At 43.6% G+C, this 14092-nt stretch overlaps 1 protein-coding gene across 1 annotated transcript in view; it reads left to right on the plus strand.

Moving 5' to 3' along the window:
• FER1L6 (fer-1 like family member 6) overlaps window positions 1-14092 on the plus strand; it is a 478947-nt gene that overhangs the window by 401061 nt on the left and 63794 nt on the right. The window contains 6 exon segments of the mRNA XM_063924401.1: window positions 3337-3498; window positions 5271-5460; window positions 7520-7824; window positions 9779-9904; window positions 11276-11321; window positions 11860-11999. Coding sequence (XP_063780471.1) covers window positions 3337-3498; window positions 5271-5460; window positions 7520-7824; window positions 9779-9904; window positions 11276-11321; window positions 11860-11999 — 969 coding nt within the window.

Genomic DNA, 14092 nt, shown 5'->3' on the forward strand with positions numbered 1-14092 from the left:
TGCAGGAGAAAAATTAATAAAATGTGAACGACACTCAGATTATGGGCCGTGTGAGGGTTAATTTTTTTCTTGGCACAATTAATTTTTACATATTCGGGGAGACATTAGGGCTGATAGTGCAGGGGGTGTGTACGCACACATAGCACTGGCCACTCCCACACTGCAATGGCCACACCTCCTCCATGTAACACATTAGGCCTTTTATCATTATTAGATCCAGCCATACAAGGCTCTTAATCCAGCCCTACCTGAAGTAAGTGCACTGCAGGTGCGTGATTATAGCCTACGGGTGTTGTGTGGTCCTTTGGTGTAGCCGAAAGGACACACCTCATGCCCCCAAAATCAGCTTTGTGGGTTCGGTATGATATGCCGGCTGTCCATATCCCGACAGTGGCATCCCGCCTGCCAGATTGCCGGCAGCGGGGAGAGCGCTAAGAGTTCCCTTGCGGGCTCGCTGCACTCTGCTGCATTGTCGGCTATCGGGATTCTGGCGTCGGTATCCTAAACGATGTGGGCAAATTGACTGCATCTCAGCTTTGCAACTTGTGTCTTGAGGCCATTACCTATGATGACACGAATCAGTGATAATTCAGATTACTAGACAATCCCTCACATTATCCCACTGCACAGATAAATGCATTAATCCTAACAAATGGGTACAACTTTTCTATTCAAATACTATTGAGCATTAATACATATCTAATACAATTAATTAATTCATTCATTCATTCATTAAATATACCTGAAATGAGTGAAGCGCTGGTACCTAACTTCTGTTCTATGCTGGCACAAGTGGCACTGTACAGTGTGAGATATTTGCCCGACGCTGCCACCTCTGCAGCTGCTGTCTAGGTAGTGTGAGCTGTGACTTGTCCTTTGTGTTGGAGGGAGAAATATCTGTTCCATTAGTTTTACTTTTTAGCAAAGCTGACGTGGAGCCGCAGAATAAATAGTGTACATTTTACCTCCATGATTTATATTTCAGAATTGTAAATTTTTGAAAGTAAAAGTGTCTGTGTGTCCACATATTGGGCCTGTCCAAAAGCGGGCGCATCTAGCCATCCGTACTGCAGCATACCGAGCGTTCTCCGCATCCAGATGGTGGACCCATGCGTTGCCTGTTCTCTCTGCCCATGAAATGGGCAATTCTGGGTATCAGCTGGGCAGCTACCTTGTGAGCAGTCTGTATTATGGGAGTGTAACGGGCGTGCAACCTGACTTCTGTGTTACAGTATAATGTGTCATGCTTTACTTATGCTGGCGGGACGCCTGTTGCTGATGGATATTTTGCGCCCAGCAAGGGATAGGTGTAACCGCCGATACTAATAACGGTTGTGTATATAGACCTAAAAACTGTAAGCAGTGCAACTACTGTATAGGCCTGATTCATGTTTGTAAGTAAAGCAATAAATGCAGTAACTTTGCATCTGGAACAAACCATATTGCAGTGCAAAGGGAGCACATACATTAATATTTTTTCTGTGCAGTATAAATACTGGCTGCTTTTGCATGTAGCCCACTAATGTTACACAGCTTTGTTTTCACACTGCAATCTAGATTTCAGTTCGAACACACCCCACCCAAATCTAATCTCTCTGCACATGTTACATCCGCCCCATGTGCACTGCAGCATGGTTTTGCCCAGTTGCTTGCTTTCCTGTTTTACTTAGAAACATCAATCATGCCCTATATGCATGAAGACGTGTGGAGATTAGCACAAGGCAGGAAATCTGGCTGCCGCGGTCATCTGCAATTACGCCCGCTTTGTGTTCGGCTTAGGATCAGACCCAATGTGCATATTTACAATGGATTAACCCCTTGTCATCCAGACACGTGTTCCTTACAACATGTTTCAACTTTCTTTAGCAGACTACGTTAATAACCAGAGCCGGCCATAGCTATAGGCAAACTAGGCAATTGCCTAGGGCATTTGATATGCCTAGGGGCATCAGCAGCTTCTGCTGATTAAAATGATATGTGGCATGCCTATATTGTGTGTAGCATTTCATATGCAGACACAGCCACAGTCTCACACAGTATATAGGCATGCTGCATATCATTTTAATCAGCAGGAACTGCTTGTGCATCCTAGCCACATAGCAATGCATTGCAAATAAGATGAATTTTCATTAAAAAAAAGGTGCCCGACGTTAGCATTGATGCAAGATTTGTGAGGACACATCTGTATCCAAGCAGAGGCAGAGGTCATAGTGTTAGTGGCAGTGTGAGTGCTGTGTGCATGTGAGTGGGTAAGTTGTGCAGTAGTGTTCGGAATATGTGTAAGGAGCATTATGTGTGTCATGTAAAAATGCATTAATAATGTGCAACATATGTGTAAGGGGCACTGTGTGTCATTATGTGTATAAGGGCATTAATAATGTGCAGGGTACTACTGTATGTGTGTCATTATGTGTATAGGGGCACTAATAATGTGCAGCAAATGTGTAGGGGGCACTATACATGTCATTACGTGTATAAGGGCATTAATAATGTGCAGCATATGTGTAACAGGGTACTACTGTATGTTTGTCATTGTGTGTATAGGGGCACTAATAATGTGCAGCAAATGTGTAGGAGGCACTATACATGTCATTATGTGTATAAGGGCATTAATAATGTGCGGCATATGTGTAAGGGACATTATGTGTAAAAGGGCATTAATAAAGGTTGTCATAATGTTTAAGGCGAATTATGTTTATAAGGACATTAATAATGTGTCTCATATGTGTAAGGGGCATTACTGTGTGGAATTATGTGTATAAATGCATTACTAATGTGTGGCATTATGTGTATAAGGTGCTCTACTATGTGGCGTTGCGTATAGAAAGGACACTACTGTTTCATCTAATGTGAATAAAGAGCAATAGGGTGTGGTATAATGTGAATAAGGAGCAATTCAGTGTGATGTAATGTGAATAAGGGGCTCTACTGTGAGGAGTAACGTTTATAAGGTAAAGTGATACTACTGTGGGATGTAATATGAATTATGGACACTATTGCATGATAAAATGTGAATAAAGTTGCAGTACTATGTGGCGTAATTGGAATTGGGGTTACTATTGTGTGGCCATGCCCCTTGCCATCAAAATCACACCCCTTTTTGGGCTGTGCGCCAAATGTGCGAACTGTTCCTATTTAAAATATAGGGGGTACAAACCCCAAAATAAGGACTGCTATGGGTGAGGGGTGATGGTGCTGGGAAAGAGGTGCAAGGTCAGAGGCGGAACCAGCGGTGGTGCTAGGGGGGCACCAGCCAAAATCTTGCCTAGGGCATCATATTGGTTAGGGCCGGCTCTGTTAATAACAATCCCTGTTTGTCATCTCCCATGTACTCAGGTCCTGTTCTGGGGAGTCCGGGAACTGAAGAAGGTGCAGCTGCTGTCTGTTGACCGGCCCCAGGTGATGATTGAGTGTTCAGGGAAAGGAGTCAAGTCCAGTGTGATTCAGAGCTACAAGAGCAATCCTAACTTCACGGTTATGGCAGACTGGTTTGAAGTGGTGAGTGCTTTATTTCCGTTACATTGCATGACCTCTAGCCATTGGCTGGACCTACGATCTCCCAGTGGCGGGGCACCAATCACTGTACTTCTAAAGCTGAGTATATTGGGGGTCATTCCGAGTTGATCGCTCGCTAGCTACTTTTTGCAGCCGTGCAAACACATAGTCGCCGCCTACGGGGGAGTGTATATTTGCTGTGCAAGGGTGTGATCGCATGTGCAGCCGAGCGCTACAAAAATAGGTTGTACAGTTTCTGAGTAGCTCTGGACTTACTCAGCCGCTGCGATCACTTCAGCCTGTCCGGTCCCGGAATTGACGTCAGACACCCGCCCTGCAAACGCTTGAACACGCCTGCGTTTTTTTCCAAACACTCCCAGAAAACGGTCAGTTGACACCAACAAACGCCTTCTTCCTGTCAATCTCCTTGCGATCAGCTGTGCGAATGGATTCTTTGTTAAATCCATCGCTCATCAACGATCCGCTTTGTACCCGTACGATGCGCCTGCGCATTGCGGTGCTTGCGCAGTAGTGACCTGATCGCTGCGCTGCGAAAAACGGCAGCGTGCGATCAGGTCGGAATGACTCCCTTTGTCAGATCCCGCCGTCCGGCTCAGCTGGTGACCCATCAGTTCTGTGGCAGCTGTAGACACTTTTTATTTAACTTGTTGGGATTTTTGTTAGTTCGCTGATCCAGTTGCCTCCTGGATAGGACGATCACTTATTGGTTTGGGATCGGTATGATGTGCTGAGAGTCACAATGTTGACAAATACTATGTCGGCAGTATAATGTCGAAAACAGTATGCTGACACGGTACTAATATTACTTGTAGCATTGCAATCGTGTCGGCAGTGTACGTTAAAACATGATGCTTAAACATCATGGCCCTCATTCCGAGTTGTTCGCTCGTTGCCGAGTTTCGCTATATTGTGATTAGTCGCTTACTGCGCATGCGCTTAGTTATTTTACTCAAAAGTTAGGTATTTTACTCAACGCATAACAAGGATTTTTCATCGTTCTGGTGATCGGAGTGTGATTGACAGGAAGTGGGTGTTTCTGGGCGGAAACTGGCCGTTTTATGGGAGTGTACGAAAAAACGCTGGCGTTTCTGGGAAAAACGCGGGAGTGTCTGAAGAAACGGGGGAGTTTCTGGGCGAACGCTGGGTGTGTTTGTGACGTCAAACCAGGAACGAAACTGACTGAACTGATCGCAATGGCTGAGTAAGTCTGGAGCTACTTAGAAACTGCTAAGAATTTTCTATTCGCAAATCTGCTAATCTTTCGTTCGCAATTCTGCTAAGCTAAGATACACTCCCAGAGGGCGGCGGCCTAGCGTGTGCAATGCTGCTAAAAGCAGCTAGCGAGCGAACAACTCGGAATGAGGGCCCATGTTTCAACTGCCGAGTCGGTTACAATACTTTATGTAACATTAGTACCATGTCGGCATACTGTGCTTGACATTAGACTGCCGACATAGTGATTGGGACTTTCACTGAAATAACTACCTCCTCCATTCATCTTACATGCTGCAATGCTGGCCTGTGACCAGTTAGTTAAATAGAGAGTGAGGTTATTTTTAAAAAAAATGTGAAATAAAAAAAAATAAGAATTTTCGTCCAATAAAATGCCACAAAAATGATGTATTTCTGCACCAACAGCTTATTCTGTACTGCTATGCTGACAAATGATGTGACTGTTGTAACATGTGTATACTCTCATGCATTTACTGTCTGCAGTAGGGCAGAGTACTGTAAAGTGCGTTGTTCTCTCCTAGGAACTGCCTGAGAACGAGGTGTTACATCCGCCTCTCAGTATCTGCGTGGTGGACTGGAGAGCGTTTGGCCGGAGCACACTGGTTGGGACCCACATGATCAACTGTTTGAAACAGTTCTTGCATAAACCTTTGGCGCTGGACACTGCTGCAGTAAAGGAGGAAGAAGAACCCAGCGCTTCCTCGGACAGTGGTAAGAGGTGTAAGATTCATCCATTAAACCGCAGAGGGAGTAAGCGGGTGAAGAAGCATGGAGGGGAATTCTGTAAATCTGGAAGCAAGAACTGGCTGTGCTGGGGATTTAGATGCAACGTCCGGTCCATCAGCACAAGCCCCTTAGGGTTGCTAATACTTTCCTCAGGGTTCGGTTTCAAGTTGCTGTTAATGTATTACAGTTTGCTGGATGTCATTAGATTACAGTAACACAGCCACAATTACATGACGCTGTCTTTATAGATGTTGGGCTCCGGGTCACATTGCATGGGCGTGGCCATGCCGCATTGGAACTTTCGGGGCCCCTATCTACAGATGCTACATAACTGATAAAGCTGACCGCCGGTTACGTTGAATTGCATGTACTCGTATAAAACAACATTATCACAATGAAATTATTAAAATCAGTAATACTTCTCAAGTATCACAAAATAATAATAATAATAATAATAATAATAATGAACCAGTATACAGGGTATGTACAACTTATTCCAAAATCATGGAGCTGCAGGAATCCTGAGCAATCTGTGGTGTAACTCACGGAGGCTACAGAAGCTTTGGCAGCTGAAGTGATAATCCGATATACTGTTTAGGTGAAGATAAATGTTAAATCTCGTCTTAATAGAGAATTTTTAGGATAAAATATCAAGATAATCGCTGAATGGTATTAGATAGCAGCCCATGGGGAATTTGTTCAGTATCTCACAACTTCCAGACATATGGTATTTTACAGCATTTTATGGAGCAGATGGTGAATCGCACAAACAAGAAAATAGATCCTGATGAAATGTACAGTACTACTCCTCATGAAAAGTCCCTCTACTAGGGAAGAGACTACTACTGTACCTATGTGTCCCTCTACTAGGGAAGAGACTACTACTGTACCTATGTGTCCCTCTACTAGGGAAGAGACTACTACTGTACCTATGTGTCCCTCTACCAGGGAAGAGACTACTACTGTACCTATGTGTCCCTCTACTAGGGAAGAGACTACTACTGTACCTATGTGTCCCTCTACTAGGGAAGAGACTACTACTGTACCTATGTGTCCTTCTACTAGGGAAGAGACTACTACTGTACCTATGTGTCCCTCTACTAGGGAAGAGACTACTACTGTACCTATGTGTCCCTCTACTAGGGAAGAGACTACTACTGTACCTATGTGTCCTTCTACTAGGGAAGAGACTACTACTGTACCTATGTGTCCCTCTACTAGGGAAGAGACTACTACTGTACCTATGTACTGTATCCCTCTACTAGGGAAGAGACTACTACTGTACCTATGTGTCCCTCTACCAGGGAAGAGACTACTACTGTACCTATGTACTGTATCCCTCTACTAGGGAAGAGACTACTACTGTACCTATGTGTCCCTCTACCAGGGAAGAGACTACTACTGTACCTATGTGTCCCTCTACTAGGGAAGAGACTACTACTGTACCTATGTGTCCTTCTACTAGGGAAGAGACTACTACTGTACCTATGTGTCCCTCTACTAGGGAAGAGACTACTACTGTACCTATGTGTCCCTCTACTAGGGAAGAGACTACTACTGTACCTATGTGTCCTTCTACTAGGGAAGAGACTACTACTGTACCTATGTGTCCCTCTACTAGGGAAGAGACTACTACTGTACCTATGTACTGTATCCCTCTACTAGGGAAGAGACTACTACTGTACCTATGTGTCCCTCTACCAGGGAAGAGACTACTACTGTACCTATGTACTGTATCCCTCTACTAGGGAAGAGACTACTACTGTACCTATGTGTCCCTCTACCAGGGAAGAGACTACTACTGTACCTATGTGTCCCTCTACTAGGGAAGAGACTACTACTATACCTATGTAATGGAGGCTGACCAGACTCAACCATTTCTAACCAATTGTAGCGAAGGTTGTGATGGTCAATAATGACCAGAGATGTAGAGTAAAGTGGCCAATCCCAGTATCTGTACAACACGTTCTGTGATTCTACAGCGGATCTCTGTTCTTCATGCCCATGACTGTAATATTATTTGCAAATGTGCATTTCGTTTCAGCTGCACCTGAGTATGACAATCCAGACCAAAAAGAGCCAGTGGATCACATCTATGTGGATGTAGGAGCACCCGAAGCCCAGGCAGCTCCATCTGGTTCCTCCCCATCTCCATCCCCAGTTCCACCATCAGGACCTTCCCCTGATCCAGCTTCAGCTTCACTGCTTGATCCTGATTCTACACCACCCATTGATCCAACATCTACCCCACCGGCCACCAAGGACCAGAGTGTAGCTGAAGATGGTGCCAAACCCAAGACCTCAACGGCAACATTTAAATCTCCCTTGAAGAAAGACACTAAACAACAGGTGACACTGGCTTCTTCTTCCCATCTTGTGGTATTTTATTGCATTATTTTACCGCTACAGATAAATATTTTTTTAAAAACATCTATGTAGTCAGCACTTGTTGAGTGGCGGTAAGAGGTGAGGCCATAATTGTGTCCACATTGATGTAAATACTTGTATAGTCTGAGTATAGGGGAGCGTAAGGCTATCAGGTCTTACTGCACACCTGAACACATATCAGAGGAATGCCTAGTAGAGGATAAGTCATCTCCAATGCTCGGGAATACCTGTGTGTGTTAATGTTACCAACTACCTACTGGACAGAAGTTTTGTCAATGTTCATCTTCAACAGTGTAAAAGAAGAATTGGTCTATACTGCATACTGTGCTGTATGCAAGTATCATTTTACGTTGTACCACCTGCCTATAAAAGGTTATCTAGCCTAATGCCACTCTACCAGTGCTACAAAAATAAAAATATTACACATGGAGAATAAATGACTTAAATACAGGGCCAGTATTAGACACAGTGGGTCCCCTATTGTTATACGTGTACAAAAGAACCACAGAATTCAAATGTGTCCTGAGTATTAAACTAAATAAGTAAAACAAGAGTAGTACAAAGCAGAGAGACGAATATGAGACACAGAGCCCCTTCCTGTTGGTTAGTATGTTATACAGAAGCCCTTTCCTGGTGGCTATTGTACAATCCTATCTGGTGGTGCACCTATAATGCCGATCCACTTCCCAGTGACTAATGAATAATACAAACTTCAAACCCCTTTCCTGGTGGCTATCGTCCAGTACAGACACCCCTTTCAGGTGGTTCACGTATAATGCAGATCCACTTCCTGGTAACTAATGAACGATACAAACTTCATACTAGTGATTAGCACACAGTACCGTTCCCTTTCCCGGTAGCCCCCTTTCTTCTTCAGAATTCATAGTGCTCCACAGGAAAACATTAGGGTTGTAGGTGATGGATGCGAGTCTGGGCACCAAACAGTTAAGCTTTCAGCAGATGACTAATGAACAATACAAACTTCTTGCAAGGCATTAGTACACAAAACAAATCCCATTCTTGGTGGTTATAGTATAATAAAGCTTCCCTTGTGTGTGTGTGCTTATTCTATAATGTTAAATATAATCAGTTGATACTCCTTAGATCAGTTTGCACACATGCCCAGACCACCCTGTGTGCTACTGTTCCTAACAATGATAACAACCAGCAGACCGTCCACTGCAATGTTTGGTGGGAAGTCTACAACACAGACCTCTTTCTAATAACCATTGCTGACCCAGGGCCAACTCATTTCTAGTGGAAAGTTCTAAAACTACTGGATTGATCTTAGCAATCTAAGCAGAGTCATCTTAACATATGGGCTCAATGGGCAGCTGCCCAGGGCCCCACAATTTTAGGGGCCATTGAGCAGGAGCTAGTGCCTGTGTAGCTTCTTGGGAGTCAGGTAGAGAATCTCTGAGCAATCCAGGAGCATCCATCCTTCTCTGCCTGGCTGGAGCTGTCCACCGATCAGAGTGCTGAAAGCCATTCACTGTATGGAAGCATGTGGAGAGACAGTGCAGGCCTGCGAGAGGGGCATGTTATTTATTTATTCCTGTGAGTGGGTGGGTAGTGCTGCTTTCAGGGCCTACAATGCTGCCCTGACGCTATGTGCCCATAGTAACAGGTACTGTAGGAAGTGTACTGACTGCTGTTGCTGGAATCTACTGTACAAGCAGCCTAGTATTATTACTCAGTACTCAGTGCTGACAGCTGCCTACTGATTGCTATGATAGCCTGCTGGTAACTCACTAAAAGCCAGCAATTGCACATTTTACCCTTTCCAAACACAACTTCCGCTTCCGACCCCATAACATTGCAATGTTAGTGTTGTGTGCCTGCCCAAATCAGCATTGTATTTGCAATGTATCTCTTTCTACCTCAGCGTGCATGCATATATTTAATTTCTATGTAGGCATTAGTGAGAGGTTCCATCAGGCGCTCAACAAAGAAGAAAAAGAGAACTATAGCCGACGAGTCGGCAGAGAATGTCATCGATTGGTGGTCAAAATATTATGCGTCGCTGGAAGCACTGCAGAAGGTGATTACATACACACATATATACAGAGCATACGTTTCAGTGTGATGAGTAAAGGTGGTTCCTAAACAACTAGCAAGTACAGTATATGGTCATAAGCTGCTCCCCAGGATAGTTTGCCATAATGTTTCCTTGTGCATAGAAAGCAGCAGCAATAGCGCCATCTAGTACATAAATTGTTATAAAAATACAGAACATGATGTTCACAGATTTCATCTTGGTTTTACGAAGTGATTTCTTTGCTGGGTAAAACAAAGATGAAATCTGGAATCCATATAACTGAACTGCTTACAGGCATCAGTGTCCCTGTTTTCCCAAGACAGTCCCTATTTTTCCTAAATATCGCTTCCTGCCATCCCCTACAGCAACAAGCGGCAGTACAGGACACTCTCAATAATAGGGAAGAGCCTTGTCCTGGCATTTATTACTTAGAACTAATGCTTGGTCATTACATGATGAAATAAAAGGTAATGGAGAAACACAAAGTTGAAAGCACAGTACATCTATTTAGTTTCTAATGTCTTAGTTAGATTGCCCGCAGTGGGAGTGATTTACAAGCGACTGTCCTGGGAGAATTTACACCTGTAATTCATAAAGAATAAGCTATAACTGGAATATACGCATACGTAAAATAGTTTATTTTAGATTTCCCTGCTGGGTGTTTAATGATGAATTACTGCAAGTTACATTTTGTTTTCAAATTAAAATGTGCCCCATCTTAATTAATGTATGATATTGTATTTCTCCATATTTTCTTGTGATATATGCGCAAAAGATCTAATCATGGCAGTTCCTTGTAAACATACACAGAGCCACTGTGTAAACATGGGTGCAAAGGAAAATTGCCATAAACTTCCCCAAGAAGAAAGAGATACTGTGTATACTGCAACTCGTATTGGAGTGGTATATGGCTATCCAATATATTACATGGCATAGAGAGAAATATAGCCCTTGCTGCTACAATATGTGGAACCTGGGGATGTCACTCCCATAACACACCCATGAAACTGCCCTTTTATTTTTAGTTTTGCATTCAGTTCAGGCCACCTCCCAGTCATTGCCCAGGGTTTTGCACCACCAGTTCGAATGCCAGCGACTCCGTCCACAAAAGGGGAACGCATGCGCCATAAGGGGTTTTCAGGGCTTTTCAGGGCTTTTTTGCACATGAGCAGTAGCAAATAAGCGCTCAAACATCCGCAACGTTTCCACCTCTCGATCAGGTCCACTGAGCAGTAGAGAAGATTTTCTGAATGGACCATTAGAGGGAGTTTGAAACCTACATTTATTATCTTTTAATGCACTTCAAACAATACATTTCTGCATGCAAACTCTTATTTTATATTCTACAAATATTGATTCTTTTGTTTTCTGCAGGCCAAGGCTAGTGTGACAACCACAGAACCGCCGCCAGCTGACGATGGTGAGTATGTATATTATATAAACATTAATGCAAAAAAAGTTCAGAAACATCTCAGATTGTATAGTTTTGTTTTACGTGATATTTTGGTTTATTTTACGTTTAAACAATATTAGTCCTGTAACAAAACGCACTAATTCCCGGTAAATAGAAGTCTGTGTGCACTGCACAGAAGATTAATTGGTGTCTACAGGGTTTTTCAGAATGTTATGCCGCCCAGGCGGAGGTCCAGTACTGTTGTTTGGCCAAAGGCACTCGAGCCAAGCAGCCAGATTGTTTTGGGGATTATTGGAGCTTGTTAGCAGTGTTGGACGGTGACCAAACACACAGATCAATAGAGACCATCTGAGGTCATCTTCTAGAGTTGAAGTCATCCTATGATATATACTGTTATTAGAATAAATCTGCAGAGTTTTCATCAGGAATAAATAGATTAATACTGTCTGGGGCAAAATATAAAACAGTTATGTTTTGTGGCATTGTGTTGTGCACTAATCTTCCATTAAAGGATATATAAAACCGGTTGTTTGGGTGTTTATAGCTGCTAAGACTTCTAAGACAAAAGGACACGTCACCTTGCTGATTGAGGACGACCAGGATAAAAAAAAGAAAGATGGCAAAAAGGGACTGGACATAGTTAAACCGAAGCCAAAAGAAGGACCAAAACTGGCAACACTACAGGTACAGAAAGATAATGACACCTGATATTCTGTAACGTAGGGAAATAGGGCAATGATTACCTTGCTGCCTCACTGCACTGAGGTCCTGGGTTTGATTCCCACCAAGGTGCTGTCTGTGCGGAGTTTGTATGTTCTCCCCATGTTTGCGTGACTTTCCTCCCACAATCCAGAACCTTACTGGTGAGGTAATTAGCTGCTGACAAAAATGAACCCTAGTGTATGCGTATGTGTACATAGTAACATAGTTATTTAATGAGGTTGAAAAAAGACAAGTTGTCCATCGAGTTCAACCTGTATTATATTTCCTACTCTGTTCTGATGTAATTATAGTTTAAATATAATAACCCAGATGAAGTTATGTTTTTAGTCTAATTGACAACTATAATCCATGCTGTTACTAAAATACATTCATTTTAAACCTACATGTGGTAGGAAATATAGATTGTAAGCTCCATTGGTGCATGGACTAATGTGAATGACTACATACTCTCTGTAAAGCGCTGCGGAATATGTGAGTGCTATATAAATAACTGGTAATAATAATATATCATTTTTTTTTTAGGCTGAGGCTTATGATGTACTATGTATGTGTAATACAGCAACGACTGGCCAAGTTGTTACACCCACTTCCGAGTATATGGGGAGGGGCTGGCACATATCAGTGTCTGGTCATGCTGTTCCTCCCACTTCCAAGTATATGGGGAGGGGCTGGCACATATCAGTGTCTGTTCATGCTGTTCCACCCACTTCGGAGCATATGGGGAGGGGCTGGCACATATGAGTGTCTGGCCATACGTGTCTGCCCACTTCCAAGTATATGGGGAGGGGTTGGCACATATCAGTGCTTGGCCATGCTGTTCCGCCCACTTCCGAGTATATGGGGAGGGGCTGGCACATATCAGTGCTTGGCCATGCTGTTCCACCCACTTCCGAGCATATGGGGAGAGGCTGGCACATATCAGTGTCTGGCCATACGGTTCCACCCACTTCGGAGTGTATTGGTAGTGGCTGGCACATATCAAGTAATATACATATAGGGAGGGGCTTTCAGCTCTCTGCTCATGCACTGGCTCCTGAACTTATTTAAAAGAGCAAGAAATTCAGAGTAGACTTACCACTGTTTTACTATAAGGCCCATAGATTGAGATTTATGCACCTGGAACCAGTGGTGCCGAGAGGGGAGAGTCTAATTACCCGGGCACAGGTCTGATGGAGGCGCCCAGGTCCCACACCCCCTTACCTTGCAGCAGTAGATGCAGCTCTTCTCCTCACTGCTGGGAGCTGGGCTGCAGTGTGGCCAGGGAGGAGCTTAAAGTACTATTTTGTTCTGTATTTTTATCTTAGAATGCATGGCCACGCCTCCTGTGATTAGGCCACGCCTCCCAAAAAGTACCTGGTCCCAGCCAGGCTCTCTACTGCCCTGCATCGAGCCAAGTCAATATTTCAGCATATAGGTTAAATAAACACTTAATATATTTAACACCAATACAATTAACGAGACATCCAAAACCTTTTAAGTGGCATAAACCTAGATACACAGTAACTTGCAACTCCATAAATCATAAATACCAGGAGAAGTGAATATAGTGAAATGAAAATTTGTTTATTAAAAGAGTTCTATTAGCCTATATCTGCAAATTCAATGTTAGTATTGTAATCAGATAACTAGTGGCAGACTGAAGCCATACATATTCTACTAACCAACATTAGCCTATCAGGGACTTCATAGCTCCGCCCCCCATCACACACACACACACACACACACACACACACACACACACACACACACACACACACACACACACTCTTGCAACATGAGCATGCAACTAGTGTCAAAGAGGGTTAATGCACACACCCCTATGCAACAAGGACACCCAAAGAGTATCCAATCAGGGTTTTTATAGCCATAGGCGTCGGAATGGGGGGAGGGGCAAGGGGGAAGCATGCCCCCCCCCCAAAAAAAAAAAAACATGACAGAGGCACATGCATGGGGAGGGGAGCGCTTACCCCCCAGATCAGTGCGGAGACTGTGACTTCAAAACTCTGCCCCGTGTCCTGTCTAGCCGGCTCTTCACAGAGGCATTAGTGGGAGGA

The sequence above is a fragment of the Pseudophryne corroboree genome, chromosome 5, assembly GCF_028390025.1.
Source record: "Pseudophryne corroboree isolate aPseCor3 chromosome 5, aPseCor3.hap2, whole genome shotgun sequence".
Classification (NCBI taxonomy): Eukaryota; Metazoa; Chordata; class Amphibia; order Anura; family Myobatrachidae; genus Pseudophryne; species Pseudophryne corroboree.